A 21,353-nucleotide genomic window follows, 5' to 3' on the forward strand; every position below is an offset into this window, starting at 1 on the left:
CCTTCCCCTGAGAAGAGCATCAAAAGAGCCCTAATGGATCAGACTAGGGAGGGTCCATCTAGTCCAGCCTCCTGTCTCACACAGGGGCCAGCCACTTCCTCTTGAGGGCCAACAACAGGGCAGAGAGGCTGAGGCCTTCCCATGAGAAGGACGTCAGAAGAGCCCTGCTGGATCAGACCAGTGAGGGTCCATCTAGTCCAGCCTCCTGTCTCACAAAGCGACCAACCAGTTCCTCTGGAGGGCCAACAACAGGGCAGAGAGGCTGAGGCCTTCCACTGAAAAAAACATCAGAAGAGCCCTGCTGGATCAGACCAGGGAGGGTCTATCTAGTCCAGCCTCCTGTCTCACACAGGGGCCAGTCAGTTCCTCTGGAGGGCCAACAACAGGGCAGAGAAGCCGAGGCCTTCCCCTGAGAAGAACCTCAGAAGAGCCCTGCTGGGTCAGACCAGGGAGGGTCTATCTAGTCCAGCCTCCTGTCTCACACAGGGGCCAGTCAGTTCCTCTGGAGGGCCAACAACAGGGCAGAGAAGCCGAGGCCTTCCCCTGAGAAGAACCTCAGAAGAGCCCTGCTGGGTCAGACCAGGGAGGGTCTATCTAGTCCAGCCTCCTGTCTCACACAGGGGCCAGTCAGTTCCTCTGGAGGGCCAACAACAGGGCAGAGAAGCCGAGGCCTTCCCCTGAGAAGAACCTCAGAAGAGCCCTGCTGGGTCAGACCAGGGAGGGTCTATCTAGTCCAGCCTCCTGTCTCACACGGGGGCCAGTCAGTTCCTCTGGAGGGCCAACAACAGGGCAGAGAGGCTGAGGCCTTCCCCTGAGAAGAGCATCAAAAGAGCCCTAATGGATCAGACTAGGGAGGGTCCATCTAGTCCAGCCTCCTGTCTCACACAGGGGCCAGCCACTTCCTCTTGAGGGCCAACAACAGGGCAGAGAGGCTGAGGCCTTCCCATGAGAAGGACGTCAGAAGAGCCCTGCTGGATCAGAGCAGTGAGGGTCCATCTAGTCCAGCCTCCTGTCTCACACAGCGGCCAACCAGTTCCTCTGGAGGGCCAACAACGGCAGAGAGGCTGAGGCCTTCCCCTGAGAAGAACCTCAGAAGAGCCCTGCTGGGTCACACCAGGGAGGGTACCTCTAGTCCAGCCTCCTGTCTCACACAGTGGCCAACCAGTTCCTCTGGAGGGCCAACAACGGGGCAGAGAGGCCGAGGTCTTCCCCTGAGAAGAACCTCAGAAGAGCCCTGCTGGGTCAGACCAGGGAGGGTCCATCCAGTCCAGCCTCCTGTCTCACACAGGGGCCAGCCAGTTCCTCTGGAGGGCCATCAACAGGGCAGAGAGGCTGAGGCCTTCCTCTGAGAAGAACATCAGAAGAGCCCTGCTGGATCAGACCAGGGAGGGTTCATCTAGTCCAGCCTCCTGTCTCACACAGTGGCCAATCAGTTCCTCTGGAGGGCCAACAACAGGGCAGAGAGGCCGAGGCCTTCCCCTGAGAAGAGCATCAGAAGAGCTCTGCTGGGTCAGACCAGGGAGGGTCCATGTAGTCCAGCCTCCTGTCTCACACAGTGGCCAGCCAGTTCCTCTGGAGGGCCAACAACAGGGCAGAGAGGCCGAGGCCTTCCCCTGATGTTGCCTCCTGGCTCCGGGATTCAGAGGATTAGTGCCTCTGAATGTGGAAGTTCTCAGTCACCATGGCTGGTAACCACTGAAAGACCTCCATGAATCTATCTAATCCCCCTTTCAAGCTGTTTATTCCTGCCTCCATCACGACATCCTCTGGCAGCCAGGTCCACATTTTAATCACTCTGCGTGCAAAGAAGTATTTCTTCTATTCCACCCAGAACCTCATGCTCATCAGATTAATTGAATGCCCTCGAGCTGAAGCATTTTGGGAGAGGGAGAGAAAAGTTCTCTTTGTCATCTTCCTCTTTGTCCACCCCGTTCATAATTTTATAAACCTCTCCCTGAAAATTCTTAGTCTTCAACCTCTACATATTTACAACGTAGTCCAAAGTTAGAACTAGGGAAATATATCACCTTTTGTGTAAGTTTTGCCTTTTAATCTTCAAAACCGTAAACAAATCACTTCACTTTTTCCTTTTTTACACGACATCTATAAAGGGCTTCCATAAAGATATAGAATCATAGAAGAGTTGGAAGGGACCTCCAGGGTCATCTAGTTTAACCCCCTGCACAATGCAGGAAACTCACAAATACCTCCCCCTAAATTCACAGGATCTTCATTGCTGTCAGATGGCCATCTTGCCTCTGTTGAAAAACCTCCAAGGAAGGAGAGCCCACCACCTCCTGAGGAAGCTTGTTCCGCTGAGGAACTGCTCTGTCAGATTTAAGTAACTTCAGTGTTTTCCTTTATCAAAAAGGTAAGTTTGGCCATGTCCTTTTGGAGATAAGGTGACCAGAATTGCACAGAGTATTCCAAATCAGGCAGCGCCATAGACCTACGCTGGGGCATAACAATATCAGCCATTTTATTCTCTGTCCCTTTCCTGACAATTCCTCATGTAATGCAGCAGGCCTCTTTGAAACGCAGAGAAGCAAAGGCCAAACTAGTACATAAAGGGCCAGAGAGTTTGCCTTTTTCCACCTCTGCAGCATTCTGAGTTGACGCTTTCATTGGGCTGTCCACCACGACCCCAAGACCTCTTCCCCTCTCAGTCTCAGCAAGTTCCCCACTAGGCTGTACTCAAGGGTGGGATTTTTTTGTCCTGATGTCCTGGAGGCAGGGAATTGCTGCAATGTCGGGAGGGTGGGACTAGTGGCTGTCTGTCGCAGACCTTCTCCCACACAGTTCTGCTTCGGTCATGGGGAAGCCTTTGAAGGGAACCGTCTGGGAGGATCAGACTTCTTCAGTCCGCAAATCCTAGCTGGCTTGGCAGGATTCTAAGCCCCTCTGAGACGCCTTTGAGTAGTGAAGGGCAGGATATAAATCCAATCTCTTCTTTTTCTACCTCCAGAAGCCTTGCTTTGGGGGCCCCCACCTTATGAAATTAGGTGGGTGGCAACCTGGGAGACGGCCTTTTTTTATGTAGCCAGAGCTTTCTTTTTTGTAGAAAAAGCCCAGCAGGAGCTTATTTGCATATCAAACCACACCCCCTGGCTTCATGGTTTATTTCACCTTATATCAAGTCACCATTGTCTCGCATGCGGCTTTTTTTTGTAGGAAAAAAGCCCAGCAGGAACTTATTTGCATATTAGGCCACACCCTCTGGCTTCATGGTTTAACACAGGGCTGTTTTTGCCCAGCAGGAATTCATTTGCATATTAGGCCATACCCCCTGATTTTACTATTGCAGGGGTGGCCAACGGTAGCTCTCCAGATGTTTTTTGCCTACAACTCCCATCATCCCCAGCCTTGGTCGGAACCGGTTCACCAAGTAGCTGTGGATCAGGAAGTGGGATCGTCCGAGACGCTCTCAAAACAGGTTGTCTTGAAGCAGGGCAGACAGGAGTCCTGGGAAGCTGTGGAACCTTCCAGGCAAGAAGGGGGTCAGTTGGGTAGTGCTGAAAAACCAACCGAGGGGACGGAGAACCCAAGCCAAACCCTCAGGCTGGGGCTGATGGGAGTTGTAGGCAAAAAACATCTGGAGAGCTACCACTGGCCACCCCTGTACTATTGTTTCACACGGCGTTTGGTAGAGAAACCCCAACAGGAACTCATTTGCATATTAGGCCACACCCCTGACATTGCCATTGTTTACACAAGGCTGTTTGATAGGAAAACCCCAGCAGCAACTTATATGCATATTAGGCCACACCCTCTGACTTCACCATGGTTTCACACAGGGCTGTTTTGCCCAGCAGGAACTCATTTGCATATTAGACCATACCCCCTGATTTCACTATTGTTTCACACAGGGCTTTTTGGGAGAAAAACCCCGAGGAACTCATTTGCATATTAGGACACCCCCCCCCCCCCTGGACTCACCATTGTTTCACACAGGGCTTTTTTGGCAGAAAAAGCCCAACAGGGGCTCATTTGCATATTAGGCCACACCCCCTGACTGCAAGGCAGCTGGAACTGTGTTCCTGTGCTTCGCTGCTCAAGAAAAGGATCGGTCGTGGCCCCAAAAGTCTAGAACTCTCTCTGGAAGGAGACTCGCTCCATTGCCGTCTTGCACCTTTTCGTTTTCTTTGGAGTCCCCTCAGCGCTCCCTCCTTCCAGCTCTGTGTTTCAATCCTCATTTTAATGTCTCTGTATCCATGTTTTAGCTTCAGTTTGAATGGTTTTAATTGAGTGTTTCTGTTCACTTTGATTTTTAAGATGAGATTTCCGTGATGTAGATTTTTTTTAATCTGTCGGCCGCTTTGGTGGCCCTGCTGAGGGCAGAAAGGGAGGGGATAAATGCGGCAAAGAAGTAAATAGTCCAAAGGGCTGCCCCCCTGCCACTTGGGGGTGCCCTTCGGTCTGGAGGGGGGCAGCCCGGCCTGCCCCCGCTCATCGTTTGAGGCCAGTGTAGGTGAGCTGGGCCATGCCGTCGCGAATGGCCCGGAAGTACTGCAGGCTGGTCCGGTGGAGCTTCCACTGGTACTTGCCGCAGGCCTTGACGTACTGCAGAAAGCGAGGAGCCCCCGGGAAGATGACGTTGTCGGCCAGGATCGTGGCCCCCTCGGGCAGCAGGTCGTGGGCCTCCAGCAGCTGCAGATCCCGCAGATAGCAGCGCTTCCAGTGGTCCATGAAGACAAAGTCTGCTTGGAGGAGCCCGTGCTTCTCTTTCAGCTGGGGGATGACTTCTTCCGAGGGCCCCACAATGAGCTCCACCTGTGGAGGGGAGAAGCAGGTATGTATGTTTGAGAGACAGTGTTGGTGTAGTGATTAAGTGTGTGGACTATTACCTGGGAGAACCGGGTTTGATTCCCCACTCCTCCCCTTGCAGCTGCTGGAATGGCCTTAGAATCATAAAGTTGGAAGGGACCTCCAGGGTCATCTAGTCCAACCCCCTGCACAATGCAGGAAACTCACAAACACCCCCCCCCTAAATTCACAGGATCTTCGTTGCTGTCAGATGGCCATCTAGCCTCTGTTGAAGAACCTCCAAAGGAGAATCATAGAGATGGAAGGGACCTCTAGGGTCATCTAGTCCAATCCCCTGCACAATGCAGGAAACTCACAAACACCTCCCCCTAAATTCACAGGATCTTCATTGCTGTCAGATGGCCATCTAGCCTCTGTTTAAAAACCTCCAAGGAAGGAGAATCATAGAATCACAGAGTTGGAAGGGACCTCCAGGGTCATCAAGCCCAACCCCCTGCACAATGCAGGAAACTCACAAACACCTCCCCCTAAATTCACAGGATCTTCATTGCTGTCAGATGGCCATCTAGCCTCTGTTTAAAAACCTCCAAGGAAGGAGAATCATAGAATCACAGAGTTGGAAGGGACCTCCAGGGTCATCAAGCCCAACCCCCTGCACAATGCAGGAAACTCACAAACACTTCCCTCTAAATTCACAGGATCTTCATTGTTGTCAGATGCCCATCTAGCCTCTGTTTAAAAACCTCCAAGGAAGGAGAATCAAAGAATCACAGAGTTGGAAGGGATCTCCAGGGTCATCGAGCCCAACCCCTGCACAATGCAGGAAACTCACAAACACCTCCCCCTAAATTCACAGGATCTTCATTGCTGACAGATGCCTATCTAGCCTCTGTTTAAAAACCTCCAAGGAAGGAGAATCATAGAATCACAGAGTTGGAAGGGACCTCCAGGGTCATCTAGTCCAACCCCCTGCACAATGCAGGAAACTCACAAACACCTCCCCCTAATTTCACAGGATCCTCATTGCTGTCAGATGGCCATCTAGCCTCTGTTTAAAAACCTCCAAGGAAGGAGAGCCCACCACCACCCAAGGAAGCCTGTTCCACTGAGGAACCGCTCTAACGGTCAGGACGTTCTGGCAGAGGTTGTCCTTGAAAAGGCAGCTGCTGTGAGAGCTCTCTCAGCCCCACCCACCTCACAGAGTGCCTGTCGTGAGGGGGAGAAGATATAGGAGATTGTGAGCCGCTCTGAGTCTTTGATTCAGGGAGAAGGGCGGGGTATAAATCTGCAATTCTTCTTCATCCATTCGGTTTATTAGATTTGCTTAGTCCTCTTGCAGGGGAGACAGCCTCGGAGTGACGCACAGCAACCCAGCGCTCCCTTTTGCCAATCCGGCACCCAGGCGGACAAAAGAGGCACCGCCTCAGTCTGACCCCCCCATGGAGAAGTTCAAGTTTTGTTCACCAGATGCCGCAGCTTAGAGGGAGAATTGGCAGTGACTCACAAAAGCTTATCAGTTGTTAGTCTTGAAGATGCTCCTGGATTCTGGCTCCTGCTAAATGAGTAGTAGAACAAAGCAGGAGTCCAGTTGCACCTTTAAGACCAACTAAGTTTTATTCAGAATGTAAACTTCCGTGTGCTCTCTAAGCACACTTCATCAGACGAGGGGATCAGGTATTGTGGGCTGAAATACAAGCCGTTGGTGGATTAAGTATGCAGACGGATCACATGGTAAACCAGTGTGGCTTGGCCATTTGTCACCAGCTCTGGATCGGAAAATACCATGTTAATCTGCCTGTAGCAGCCCCGTGGCGCAGAGTGGTAAAGCTGCAGTACTGTGGTCTGAACTCTCTGCTCACAACCTCTTCGATCCCAGCGGAAGCTGGTTCAGGTAGCTGGCTAAAGCTCAATTCAGCCTTCCATCCTTCCGAGGTCGGTCAAATGAGTCCCCAGCTTGCTGGGGGGGAAGCGTAGAGGACTGGGGAAGGCAATGGCAAACCATCCCGTAAAAAGTCTGCCATGAAAACGTTGTGAAAGCAACATCACCCCAGAGTCGGAAACGACTGGTGCTTGCACAGGGGACCTTTCCTTTGAAGAGCCCCGTGGCACAGAGGGTTAAAGCTGCAGTACTGCAGTCCTAAGCTCTGCTCACGACATGAGTTTGATCTCTGGCGGAAGCTGAGTCCAGGTATCTGGCTCCAGGTTGACTCAGCCTTCTATCCTTCCGAGGTCCGTAAAATGAGTACCCAGCTTGCTGGGGGGAAAGTGTAGGTGACTGGGGAAGGCAATGGCAAACCACCCCGTAAAAAGTCTGCCGTGAAAACGTTGTGAAAGCAACGTCACCCCAGAGTTGGAAACGACTGGTGCTTGCACAGGGGACGACCTTTACTTTTCCTCCTTCTATTTGAAAAGAGCCCCGTGGCGCAGAGTGTTAAAGCTACATTCCTGCAGTCCTAAGCTCTGCTCACCACCTGAGTTCGATCCCTGGCAGAAGCTGGGTTTTCAGGTCGCCAGCTTTAGGTTGACTCAGCCTTCCATCCGTCCGAGGTCGGTGAAAGGAGTCCCCAGCTTGCGGGGAGGGGGGGGGGAAGTGTAGGTGACTGGGGAAGGCAAGGGCAAACCACCCCGTCAAAAGTCTGCCGTGAAAACGTGAAAGCAACGTCACCCCAGAGTCGGAAACGACTGGTGCTCGCACAGGGGACCTTTCCTTTCCTATCTACACTGAAGGAGCCCCGTGGCGCAGAGTGGTAAAGCTGCAGTACTGCAGTCAGAGCCTCCTGCTTCAAGACCTAAGTTTGATCCGGCGGAAGCTACTTCAGGTAGCCGGCTCCAGGTTGACTCAGCCTTCCATTCTTCCAAGGTTGGTAAAATGAGTCCCCAGCTTGCTAGGGGGGAAGTCTACCTGACTGGGGAAAGCAAGGGCAAACCATCCTGTAAAAAGCCTGCCATGGAAACGTGATGCGATGTCAACCCAGAGTCAGAAACGACTGGTGCTTGCACAGGGGACCTTTCCTTTACTTTCTTAGCAGCAGGAGAGAGCCAGAGGCCTGGACCGCCTTTGAGACTAACAAGATTTCTATTTAACCCCTCCCCTGCTGGTGGCCAGCCACCCTCCCTTCCCCAGCTGTGTCCTCCTGGTGCCAAACAGAGCGCACCTTGCCATTTTTGAGGGGAAAGCTTTACTTCATTGTTCTGTATAAGTATGGGGGGGGGGGGGGGGGACTCTGCAGGAGGAATGTAAGTGGATATATAAGCTCAATACTGTGTTTCCCAATAGTCTGAATAACTATATGGATCTGGTTTGTTGTAGATTGTTAACCATGTATTAATTACGCAGTGTATCATTGCCAATGCATATAGCTGAGATTCTGTATAACTGTAAAATTTGAACTGTTAGGGTATGTTTGCAGACTGCATAGCCAGGGTCCTTTAAGGAGACCCACAGGTGATTTCAGTTAAGGTTTTTAAGATGTTTCGGAAGGTGGTGTTTTTGCCACTTTGAGCCGTCTTGGAGCATTAGCCACAAGTGGGAGATTACATTGGCGACTACGGGTCATAAGAACATAAGAGAAGCCCTGTTGGATCAGGCCAATGGCCCCTCCAGTCCAACACTCGGTGTCTCATAAGAACATAAGAGAAGCCCTGTTGGATCAGGCCAGTGGCCCCTCCAGTCCAACACTCTGTGTCACATAAGAACATAAGAGAAGCCATGCTGGATCAGGCCAGTGGCCCCTCCAGTCCAACACTCGGTGTCACATAAGAACATAAGAGAAGCCATGTTGGATCAGGCCAGCGGCCCATCCAGTCTGACATTCTGTGTCACATAAGAACATAAGAGAAGCCCTGTTGGATCAGGCCAGTGGCCCCTCCAGTCCAACACTCTGTGTCACATAAGAAAATAAGAGAAGCCATGTTGGATCACGCCAGTGGCCCATCCAATCTGACATTCTGTGTCACATAAGAACATAAGAGAAGCCCAGTTGGATCAGGCCAGTGGCCCCTCCAGTCCAACACTCTGTGCCTCATAAGAACCTAAGAGAAGCCCTGTTGGATCAAGCCAATGGCCCCTCCAGTCCAACACTCTGTGTCACATAAGAGAAGCCCTCTTGAATCAGGCCAGTGGCCCATCCAGTCCAACACTCTGTGTCACATAAGAACATAAGAGAAGCCCTGTTGGATCAGGCCAGTGGCCCCTCCAGTCCAACACTCGGTGTCTCATAAGAACATAAGAGAAGCCCTGTTGGATCAGGCCAGTGGCCCCTCCAGTCCAACACTCTGTATCACATAAGAACATAAGAGAAGCCATGTTGGATCAGGCCAGTGGCCCATCCAGTCTGACATTCTGTGTCACATAAGAACATAAGAGAAGCCCTGTTGGATCAGGCCAGTGGCCCCTCCAATCCAACACTCTGTGTCACATAAGAACATAAGAGAAGCCCTGTTCGATCAGGCCAGTGGCCCCTCCAGTCCAACACTCTGTGTCACATAAGAACATAAGAGAAGCCATGTTGGATCAGGCCAGTGGCCCATCCAGTCTGACATTCTGTGTCACATAAGAACATAAGAGAAGCCCTGTTGGATCAGGCCAGTGGCCCCTCCAGTCCAACACTCGGTGTCTCATAAGAACATAAGAGAAGCCCTGTTGGATCAGGCCAGTGGCCCCTCCAGTCCAACACTCTGTATCACATAAGAACATAAGAGAAGCCATGTTGGATCAGGCCAGTGGCCCATCCAGTCTGACATTCTGTGTCACATAAGAACATAAGAGAAGCCCTGTTGGATCAGGCCAGTGGCCCCTCCAATCCAACACTCTGTGTCACATAAGAACATAAGAGAAGCCCTGTTGGATCAGGCCACTGGCCCCTCCAGTCCAACACTCTGTGTCACATAAGAACATAAGAGAAGCCCTGTTGGATCAGGCCAATGGCCCCTCCAGTCCAACACTCTGTGTCACATAAGAACATAAGAGAAGCCCTGTTGGATCAGGCCAGTGGCCCCTCCAGTCCAACACTCTGTGTCTCATAAGAACATAAGAGAAGCCCTGTTGGATCAGGCCGGTGGCCCCTCCAGTCCAACACTCTGTGTCACATAAGAACCTAAGAGAAGCCATGTTGGATAAGGCCAATGGCCCCTCCAGTCCAACACTCTGTGTCTCATAAGAACCTAAGAGAAGCCATGTTGGATAAGGCCAATGGCCCCTCCAGTCCCACACTCTGTGTCACATAAGAACATAAGAGAAGCCCTGTGGAATCAGGCCAGTGGCCCATCGAGTCCCACACTCTGTGTCACATCAGAACATATAAGAAGCCCTGTTGGATCAGGCCAAGGGCCTCTCCAGTCCCACACTCTGTGTCACATAAGAACATGAGAGAAGCCATGTTGGATCAGGCCAGTGGCCCCTCCAGTCCAACACTCTGTGTCACATCAGAACATAAGAGAAGCCATGTTGGATCCGGCCAATGGCCCCTCCAGTCCAACACTCCGTGTCACATAAGAACATAAGAGAAGCCCTGTTGGATCAGGCCAAGGGCCTCTCCAATCCCACACTCTGTGTCACATAAGAACATAAGAGAAGCCCTGTTGGATCAGGCCAGTGGCCCCTCCAGTCCAACACTCTGTGTCACACAAGAACATAAGAGAAGCCATGTTGGATCAGGCCAATGGACCATCCAGTCCAACACTCTGCGTCACATAAGAACATAAGAGAAGCCCTCTTGTATCAGGCCAATGGCCCCTCCAGTCCAGTACTCTGTGTCACATAAGAACATAAGAGAAGCCCTCTTGGATCAGGCCAATGGCCCCTCCAGTCCAACACTCTGTGTCACATAAGAACATAAGAGAAGCCCTCTTGGATCAGGCCAATGGCCCCTCCAGTCCAACACTCTGTGTCACACATAAGAACATAAGAGAAGCCCTCTTGGATCAGGCCGATGGCCCCCTCAGTCCACCGCTATGTGTCACATAAGAGAAGCCCTCTTGGATCAGGCCAATGGCCCCTCCAGTCCAACACTCTGTGTCACATAAGAACATAAGAGAAGCCCTCTTGGATCAGGCCAATGGCCCCTCCAGTCCAGTACTCTGTGTCACATAAGAACATAAGAGAAGCCATCTTGGATCAGGCCAATGGCCCCTCCAGTCCAACACTCTGTGTCACATAAGAACATAAGAGAAGCCGTCTTGGATCAGGCCAATGGCCCCTCCAGTCCAACACTCTGTGTCACATAAGAACAGAAGAGAAGCCACGTTGGATCAGGCCAATCGCCTCTCCAGTCCAACACTCTGTGTCACATAAGAGAAGCCACGTTGGATCAGGCCAATGGCCCCTGCAGTCCAACACTCTGTGTCACATAAGAACATAAGAGAAGCCATGTTGGATCAGGCCAATGGCCCCTCCAGTCCAACACTCTGTGTCACATAAGAACAGAAGAGAAGCCATGTTGGATCAGGCCAATGGCCCATCCAGTCCAACACTCTGTGTCACACAGGGGCCAATATATATATATATACACACACACACACTGTGGCTAATAGCCACTGATGGACCTCTGCTCCATATTTTTATCTAACTCCCTGTTGAAGCTGGCTATGCTTGTAGCCGCCACCTCCTGTGGCAGTGAATTCCACAGGTGAATCAACCTTTGGGTCCCTATGAGTCTTGTTTAAAAATTTCAATCTTGATTTATTTCTGTAAGTATGCATGTTAGAATTTTGATATTTTGTATGTAATTGTTATTTTGTTAAATACTGTACAATGTATGTATTGACTCGTGTTGTTAGCCGCCCTGAGCCTGCTTCGGCGGGGAGGGCGGGATATAAATAAAATTGATGATGATGATGATGATGATGATGATGATGATGATGATGATGATGATGATGATGATGATGATGATGATGATGGTTAGTATGAGGTCTGTCTTTTCATGTTTTAGAATGTCTATGGAATATGCCCGGCTGATAGAGATTTGGAAACAGGTGTGGCAGAAGTTGACGACCTGTCCAGGGAATTCCACGGTGTCTTTCCATCACATTTGCTGAAGAAAACATTCTTTATTGAAGGATGCATTCACATCGCAAAGAAGATGTCCTCATTGTGGACTTTTTAAGCACGTGAACTATTTTTCTCTGGGACTTTATTAGGGACTTATGTCTCTTTGTTGTCTAGGTTAGGGGTGGCCAACGGTAGCTCTCCAGATGTTTTTTTGCCTACAGCTCCCATCAGCATTGGCCATGTTGGCTGGGGCTGATGGGAGTTATAGGTTAAAACATCTGGAGAGCTTCCATTGGCCACCCTTGGTCTATGTTTTGTCTATAAATAATTCGTTATTTGTCACTATAACCCTTTGGTTGTGTTATTGTTTGGTGCCACATAGAGGGCAGCTTGCCAGGTGAGTGGAGGGGGGGGGTCCCATGGCATTCTGGGATACTCACGGTGTCATCATCGAAGCCGGCGAGGCGGATCACCTTCTCGGCCACCGTTGCCTTGCTGGCGTCCATCTCCACCGTGTAGAGGCGAGCACCCAGCGGGAGAGACTGAGCAATGAGGATGGTGGCATAGCCACAGTAGGTACCCAGCTCCAGCACCGAGAGGGGGGCCTTCTCGTAGATCAGCCGCTCCAGGATCTTAGCTGGAAGCACCAAAAGAGAGCTGTCAAAAAAGGAAGGACCCAGCAAGAATGACACCCTCCACGTGGGAACGGAAGACCTTCCCGGATTAGAGCTGATTTTCAGACTACGCAATATGCAGTAAATGCTAGTTTCTCCTTCCTTCCTTCTTCTCTCCTTCCCTCTCCCTCCCTCCCTTTTTCCCTCCCTCTCTCTCTCTCTCCCTTCCCTCCTTTCTTTCCTTCCTCCTGTCTGCTTGCCGGATGTCCTTCTCATATAGCTGTTTTGGCACCTGTAGCAATAGCATTAAAATCTTGTTTATAAGAACATATGAACATATGAAGCTGCCTTATACTGAATCAGACCCTTGGTCCATCAAAGTCAGTATCGTCTTCTCAGACTGGCAGCGGCTCTCCAGGGTCTCAAGCTGAGGTTTTTCACACCTATTTGCCTGGACCCTTTTTTGGAGATGCCGGGGATTGAACCTGGGACCTTCTGCTTCCCAAGCAGATGCTCTGCCACTGAGCCACCATCCCTCCCCACCATCCCTCCCCCAGTGTCACATAAGAACATAAGAGAAGCCACATTGGATCAGGCCAATGGCCCCTCCAGTCCAACACTCTGTGTCACACATAAGTACATAAGAGAAGCCACGTTGGATCAGGCCAATGGCCCCTCCAGTCCAACATTGTGTCACATAAGAACATAAGAGAAGCCCTGTTGGATCAGGCCAGAGGCCCCTCCAGTCCAACACTCTGTGTCACATAAGAGAAGCCATGTTGGATCAGGCCAGTGGCCCCTCCAGTCCAACACTCTGTGTCACATAAGAACATAAGAGAAGCCCTGTTGGATCAGGCCAGAGGCCCCTCCAGTCCAACACTCTGTGTCACATATAAGAACATAAGAGAAGCCCTGTGTCTCACAGGGGCCAATATATGTGTATGTGTGAATATATATACCTGTTGAAATAGCATCAAAATCTTGTTTATGAGAAGGATTTGGCCAAGTGGCAGTGAGTTCCAGAGGGTTACAAGGTCTGATTCCTTCATACAAGACAGAAAGGATTGCCAGCCCTGGGACTTGTCCCCAGACAACTAAAGGGCAGACTGAAGTAGAGTTACACCCTTTTTAGTCCTCTGATGTGAATGCACTTAGAAATTAGTCACACTGCTTTGGGAACTATAATAAGCGGAATCCCCAGGAGGGATTTGAACCCATGCCTCTGATGGTGTGGGTCCCCTTGTGCCTCATTTTAATGCTGGAGGCAGAAAGACCCAAAAGTGCCCCATGGTGATAAAAATTAATTTTGAAATAACTGACCATTCTTAAATAGTATAGGACTGTCATGGCAACTGGCCCAACAGGCACGGATAACTGCTAACAACTAGGTTTTTTTTTTTTAAGTAATGAAAAACTAGTTAAGTTTCAGACAAGTTTCATTGAAAAGAGGAGGCTTTGTCAACTGGAATCAATCTGACATGGCAGTTATACCAAACCTATAAAATATTGTTTTTTAAAAAACAACAACAATATTTGTCAGGTATTTATTAGGTTTCATTTATTAGAAGAAGACAAGGGGATTGGATTTATGCCCCACCCTTCACTACCCAAAGGAGACTCAGAGCAGCTTAGAAATCTCCTTCCCCTTCCCCTCCCCACAGCAGACACCCTGTGGGGTAGGTTGGGCAGAGAGGCCAACACCATGCTGGGAATTATTAAGAAGGGAATTGAAAACCAATCAGCCAGTATCATAATGCCCCTGTATAAATCGATGGTGCAGTCTCCTTTGGAATACTGTGTACAATTCTGGTCACCGCACCTCAAAAAGGATATTATAGCATTGGAAAAAGTGCAGAAAAGGGCAACTAGAATGATTAAAGGTTTGGAACACTTTCCCTATGAAGAAAGGTTGAAACGCTTGGGGCTCTTTAGCTTGGAGAAACATGGACTGCGGGGTGACATGATAGAGGTTGACAAGATTATGCATGGGATGGAGAGGGTAGAGAGAGAAGTACTTTTCTCTCTTTCTCATAATATATGAACGCGTGGGCATTCAATGAAATCACTAAGCAGTCAAAGGCGAAAGATTTATGCGATCTGAAGAGAAACCCTCAGAATAAGAAAAATGGAAGGGTCAAGACCAGGGCACAAACTCAAAAGGAACAGAAGAGGATACTGGATAGTAAAGGCCCCCCAGAATGACGGCAAGAAAGGGGCTACAGATTCTCTCCGTTAATGTTAACGGGTTAAATGAGCCCAAGAAGAAGAGGAGGTTCTTTCTACAATTACGCAAGACGAGATCACAAATAGTGTGCCTACAAGAGACACACATCAAAAAAGATGATATAAAATTTCTACAAAACCAAAAACTAGGACAACTGTTTCACTCCTGTGATTCGGGGGAAAAAAGAGGGGTTGCGATATATGTATAGGAAAACATAAAATCTAAACTGCTATATAATGACGAGATAGGCAGAATCGTCTTAATAGAAATAGAAATTAATGGTCGTAAAACAATCTTGGGGAACATATACGCACCCTGCGATAGTCAAGAGAAATTCTATTCTCGATTACATCAGAAAATGCTTGAATTTGCTGCAGAGAATTACTGCATTATTGGGGACTATAATGCAATTTTTGAGACTACCATAGACAAAAAACAAGATTCTAACAAGATAACTAAATCTTGGAACTTACTACCAAAATCTTTCTTGAAAATAGTGGATGAATTCGACTTGATTGACGCGTGGGGAATGAAAAACCCGCTAACAAGGGACTACACATTTTATTCTTATGTGCATAAGAGTTGGTCGCGTATCGACATGTGCTGGATGTCTGCTGCTCTAGGCATAATAATTACCCAAGCGCACATATTGCCTAAAATCTACGCAGATCATAGTCCTATACAAATCAACTTAGCGGGTTCCCTTCCAAAAGCACCTTGGACACTCAATTTGCAAATCTTAAAAGAAAAACCTTTTGTCGAAAAAGCCAAAACAGAAATTCAGACTTTCTTCCAACACAATTTGAAGAAAGATACTCCGATGCCAGTTATTTGGGACGCATTTAAAGCTTTTTTTAGGGGGATCGCAATTGGTTATTCCACAAAAAGAAAGAAGGACAAGATGAAAAACTATAAAGAATTATTGTCACAATTAAGAGAACAAGAAGAGCAACAAAAAGTGAGAAATACCAAGGAAATAAAATTAAAAATCCAAATCATTCAACATGAAATCAACTTAATCCTCATGGAAGAATTAGAAAAACAACTGAAATGGGCGAAACAGTTTTACTTTGAACATGCAAATAAGAACAGCAGGTGGTTGGCGTACAAGCTAAGAAAGGAAAAAGCGAAGAATACCATCACCTCACTTAAGAATGAAAACAAAGAAGAAGTTTCTCAAACAACTCAAATGGAAGAAATAGTTCATAACTTCTTTCAAAATTTGTACACCAAACAGGAGATCTCGGAACAGTCCCAAGAAGAATATATTAAGCAAGTTCAAATTCAGCAGTTAACCCAAGCCCAAAAAGAGGTTGGAAGAACCTATCTCTATGCATGAAATATGCAAAGCTCTCAAAAAACAGAAAGTGAATAAATCCCCAGGTCACGATGGTTTACCCATCTAATTTTTTAAAACATTTGAGGAGGTCCTGCTTATCCCGTATAAGGAGCTGATAGAGGATATCCAAGACTCAGCTATAATTCCTGCATCATGGAGCGAAGCGATAATCTCCCTAATACACAAGAAGGGAACTGATCCTCATGAAATTAAAAATTATAGACCTATATCGGTCTTAAATGCGGCCTACAAGGTATACGCAGCTATCTTGTCAAACAGACTTAAAAACGTAGTCTCATCAGTAATTCATTCTGATCAAACGAGGTTTATTCCTGGAAGAAACATAAGATTTCAGAACATAAGATTTTTATTAAATATTTTGGAGTTTTATCATGACCGCCCGGATAAGCAGTTTGCAGGTATTATGCTGGATGTTTAAAAAGCGTTCAACAAAGTAAATTGGAATTTCATATTTAAATCTCTGCAGGCCATCGGATGTGGCGAGAAATTCATTAGACTGGTGAATGCCATCTATATCAGGCAAAGTGCCAATATTAAATTCAATGGTCACCTTATAGATAAGATAGAGATTCAACAAGGCACGAGACAGGGCTGCCCTCTGTCTCCACTCCTCTTTATACTAACTCTAGAATTCCTTATTAAGAGTGTTCGAGATGATGTAGAAATTAAAGGAGTTAAAATTAAGGACAACATCTTTAAAATTCAAGCCTTTGCTGATGATGTATTGTTTGCCATAGAAGACCCCATTCACTCAATTGCCCAACTCAAGGAGAGACTTAAACAATATAGTGTGGTATCTGGTTTTAAAGTGAATGTTTTCAAAACTAAATTTCTATCACAAAACATGTCAAAGGAACAAATAGCATACCTGGAAAAAGAATCAGGATTTAAACATGAGAAGAAAGTTAAATACTTGGGTATTTATGTAACCAGCGATTTGAGGACACTGCAAAAGGACAATTATGATAAAATATTAAAAGAAATCCAAGCTGATTTGACCCGATGGCAAGATCTACAAATTTCACTGCTGGGAAGAGTTGCTTCTATTAAAATGAATGTTCTACCCAGGATACTCTTTTTGTTCCAAATGATTCCAATTACATTACCCCAAATTTTTTTCAAACAACTCAACAAGATAATTTCGGTTTTCATCTGGCAAAATAAAAAACCAAGAATTAAACTCAAGATTCTGCAAGACAGCAAGCTGAAGGGCGGCTTCGCCTTACCCGACTGGAAGCTCTATTATCGGGCTTGTTGCCTTGTTTGGGCGAGAGAATGGTTTCTGTTAGAAAATAAGAGACTGTTATTGCTGGAAGGTACTGGTCTAACGCGTTGTTGGCATTCGTACATTTGGTACAAAATCCCTTCGGAAAAGAACATTTTTTGCAGACATATAATTAGGAAGTCTATCCTTAAGACGTGGATTGAAATAAAGAAAACATTCTATACAAAGATACCCTATTGGGTATCACCAGTTGAAGCCTCTATACACCCTAATATATACAACTGGGACTACAACTACAATTACGGCACTTTATTGGACAACGCTCACAATTTAAGACTAACGGAAGATAATATCCAGGTAGATTGGTGGACCAAGATGCAAATTAATTCTAAATTCCAAGTCAACAAGGTAACAGGGTTTTATAGTAAATTAAATGAATTAGACATGATAATGCAAGACGAGCAGAAACTTATTTCAAAAATATATAATTGGATGTTACAGGAAAAAATGCAAGACGAATCAATCAAAGAGAGTTGGATAAAATGGCTCCAAGATTTTGGCTATAATATTGACCTTAAGGAATGGGATGAAATTTGGCGACAGAATATACGATTAACAAAATCAACTTTATATAAAGAAAACCTCTACAAGATGGCGTACCGATGGTACTTAACCCCTGCCCGATTGGCTAAGATCTATACGAAATACTCCAACAAATGCTGGAAATGTGGCAGAATTAAAGGCACTCTTTATCACATATGGTGGCAGTGTAGCTACGCAAAAAAAATTGGGGCCCAAACACACGATTGGTGTCAGAAAATTCTCAAATTAAGCCTCCCTCATACCCCCGAACTATATCTATTGAGCATTGTTAAAGGGAAAATGTCTAAGACATCTAAGCAATTGTTGTTGCATATAATCACAGCAGCTAGATTGTTATATGCACAATATTGCAAGGTCCCTAAAATACCTGACAAAAATGAATTTTTACTTAAGGTTTTAGAAGCCGCAGAGGTAGACATGTTAACTATGAGATTAAGGGGGGGTAACCTTCAGGATCGTCAAAAGATTTGGGATCCACTGTATTCATGGATTAATAGTATGGGAATCGACACGAGAAATCTGAAATGGTGTTGTATATTTACCCCTCCAGCTCAGGGGGATGGGTGAAAGATTTTGACTATAATGACTGTTGACAGTATATATTCTCTTATTGTTTGTATATATTCCGACAGTACATATTTTCTTTTTTGTTTGTATATATGTATTATACAATAAAAGCATATTTTACTGTTTAAAAAAAAAGAAATCACTAAGCAGTCAGGTTAAAATGGATAAAAGTCCTTCTTCATTCAAAGCGTGATTAGCATGTGGAACTCACTGCGGCTACAAGCATAGCCAGCTTCAAGAGGGGCGGCTACAAGCATAGCCAGCTTCAAGAGGGGATTGGATAAAAATATGGAGCAGAGGTCCATCAGTGGCTATTAGTCACAGTATATGTGTGTGTGTGTGTGTATACACACAAATATACTGTGTGACACAGAGTGTTGGACTGGATGGGCCACTGGCCTGATCCAACATGGCTTCTCTTATGTTCCTATGAGAGAGCTCTGATGGAAAGTGCTCTTCAGCAGAACAGCCCTGAGAGAACTTGTGGCACATCAGCAGATGCATGTAGAGGAGTGGGGAATCAAAGCCAGTTCTCCAAGATAAAAGTCTGCACACTTAACCACAACCCCAAACTGTCTCTCTCTCTGGCGGAAGGAAGGAAGGAAGGAAGGAAGGAAGGAAGGAAGGAAGGAAGGAAGGAAGGAAGGAAGGAAGGAAGGAAGGAAGGAAGGAGGGAGGGAGGAAGGAAGGAAGGAAGGAAGGAAGGAAGGAAGGAAGGAAGGAAGGAAGGAAGGAAGGAAGGAAGGAAGGAAGGAAGGAAGGAAGGAAGGAAGGAAGGAAGGAAAGAAGGCATTTCCTGCATCTTGTGTTTCCAAGGCAGCTCACCTTTCTGGGGTCCCAAATTACTGAGATACTCGCAGTGGTAGCTCCACTGGTCAAAGGTCTCCAAGATATGCTGGGGGTCGCCGGGGATGGTGTGGGTCAGGACGTACTGGAAGGCCCTCTCTTCCTTGGGGATGCCGGTCAGGTAGTCCTGCAGCCGTCGAACCAGCACTGCCCGGTAGAAGAGGAGGAAGTAGTGGCGGTAGCGGAGGACAAGGGTGAAGACGAAAGGGATAAACGCCAATGCAATGGCTGGGGAGACCATTGCCAGAAGAGGAAGCTGCTGTATAGGCTGAAGTTCGTAGACCTGTCAGAAACATTGAAACATCGGGCTAGAAGAAGGTCCATAGCTAGGGTGGGGCCCAAGAGGGCCAGGCCGTTCTATTTAACCCCCCCTTGCCTCTGTAAGATAAGACCAGGCTAAATCAGGGGTGGCCAAACATAGAATAAAAGTCAGATGTTTGAAAACTGCAACACATGAATGTCAGATGTTGGAGGGAGGGAGGGAGGGAGGGAGGGAGGGAGGGAGGAAGGAAGGAAGGAAGGAAGGAAGGAAGGAAGGAAGGAAGGAAGGAAGGAAGGAAGGAAGGAAGGAAGGAAGGAAGGAAGGAAGGAAGGAAGGAAGGAAGGAAGGAAGATGGGGGAGAAGCGAAAGGTGGAAAGAAAGCAACTTTAACTTTAAATGCATTCTCCAAGTTGCCGGCTGGCTTGGCTTGAAGAAGTGATTTAAAACGAGAAATGCCTTCTCCAAGCCAGCCAATGGGGCAATGGGGGCTTCAAGAGTCACACAAGTGTGAAAAAACCACGTGTGTCTCCAGAGCCTCAGTATGGCCACCCTGAGGCTAGACTGTGTCTATCCAGCTAAGAGCCCAAGATCTAAAAGGATGGAGTAGAAATCCTCTTTCCCATCCCTTTATATCCTTCACGGGTGCAAAATGTGAAAACGGTTTTCTAAAACTAAGGGTGAGAAAAGCCTTGCATTTTGGACAGAAGAGAAATATGTTGTCGAAGGCTTTCCCGGCTGGAATTTCTTAGTTGTCGTAGATTTTCTGAGCTGCATGGCCATGGTCTTGGCATTGTGAGACCTGCTGTTTCGTCAGCAACTGTGACTGGCATCCTCAGAGGTGGAACCCGGAAAACTGGAGTTCTCTTTGAGTCAAAGCGAGAAGAGGATGGTAGGCGGGTAATTTATGTCTTTTGAGATGTGGTGCTGGAGAAGACTTTTGAGAGTCCCTTGGACTGCAAGATCCAATCAGTCAGTCCTAAGGGCAATCAACCCAGGCTGTTCCCTGGAAGGTCAGATGCTGAAGCTGAAGCTCAAATACTTTGGCCACCCAGTGAGAAGGGAGCCCTCACAGGAGAAGACCCGAGAGTCCCTTGGACTTCAAGAAGATCCGATCGGTCAGTCCTAAGAGAAATCAACCCTGACTGTTCCCTGGAAGGTCAGATGCTGAAGCTGAAGCTCAAATACTTTGGCCACCCAGTGAGAAGGGAGCCCTCACAGGAGAAGACCCGAGAGTCCCTTGGACTTCAAGAAGATCCGATCGGTCAGTCCTAAGGGAAATCAGCCCAGACTGTTCCCTGGAAGGTCAGATGCTGAAGCTGAAGTTCAAATACTTTGGCCACCCAATGAGAAGGGAGCACTCACTGAAGAAGACCCTGATGCTGGGAAAGACAGAAGGCAAAAGAAGAAGGGGACAGCAAAAGAGAAGATAGCTGGACAGTGTTACTGATGTAACTAACACGAGTTTGAGCAGACTTCGGAGGATGGCAGAAGACAAGAGGGCCTGGCGTGAATTTGTCCACAGGGTTGCAAAGATTTGGACTCGACTGTGCGACTGAACAACAACAAGTTATGTCTATTCAGGAAGGTGAGGTAGGGCTGAATCATTATCTATCCCACCTTCCTGAGTAGATAGAAATTAACTGCCTACCATCGTCTTCTCACTTTCACCCAGAGAGAACTCCAGCCTTCTGTGTTAGAACTCTGAGGATGCCAGTCACAGTTGCCGGCGAAACGTCGGGTCTCACGATGCCAAGACCACGGCCACGCAGCCCGGGAAATCTACAACAGCCAACAGAAGAAGAGCAGTTTGGAAAGGGACAGAGTGTCTTAAGGGACTTCCTTGCTTGCCGCCTCACCTGGAAAAGCCGGTAGGAGAAGTGTGTGGGTCTATGGGAGCTCC

At 47.6% G+C, this 21,353-nt stretch overlaps 1 protein-coding gene across 1 annotated transcript; it reads right to left on the bottom strand.

Moving 5' to 3' along the window:
• Positions 1–4,446: 4,446 nt before the first annotated feature.
• TOMT (transmembrane O-methyltransferase) lies at positions 4,447–19,432 on the bottom strand. The gene is made up of 3 exons (XM_060263722.1): positions 19,171–19,432; positions 12,193–12,389; positions 4,447–4,770 (listed from the first exon to the last, which is right to left on the bottom strand). Exons 1-3 carry the CDS (start codon positions 19,430–19,432, stop codon positions 4,447–4,449), a joined length of 783 nt encoding a protein of 260 aa, XP_060119705.1.
• Positions 19,433–21,353: the final 1,921 nt, after the last annotated feature.

The sequence above is a fragment of the Heteronotia binoei genome, unplaced genomic scaffold (genome assembly GCF_032191835.1).
Source record: "Heteronotia binoei isolate CCM8104 ecotype False Entrance Well unplaced genomic scaffold, APGP_CSIRO_Hbin_v1 ptg000795l, whole genome shotgun sequence".
Classification (NCBI taxonomy): domain Eukaryota; kingdom Metazoa; phylum Chordata; class Lepidosauria; order Squamata; family Gekkonidae; genus Heteronotia; species Heteronotia binoei.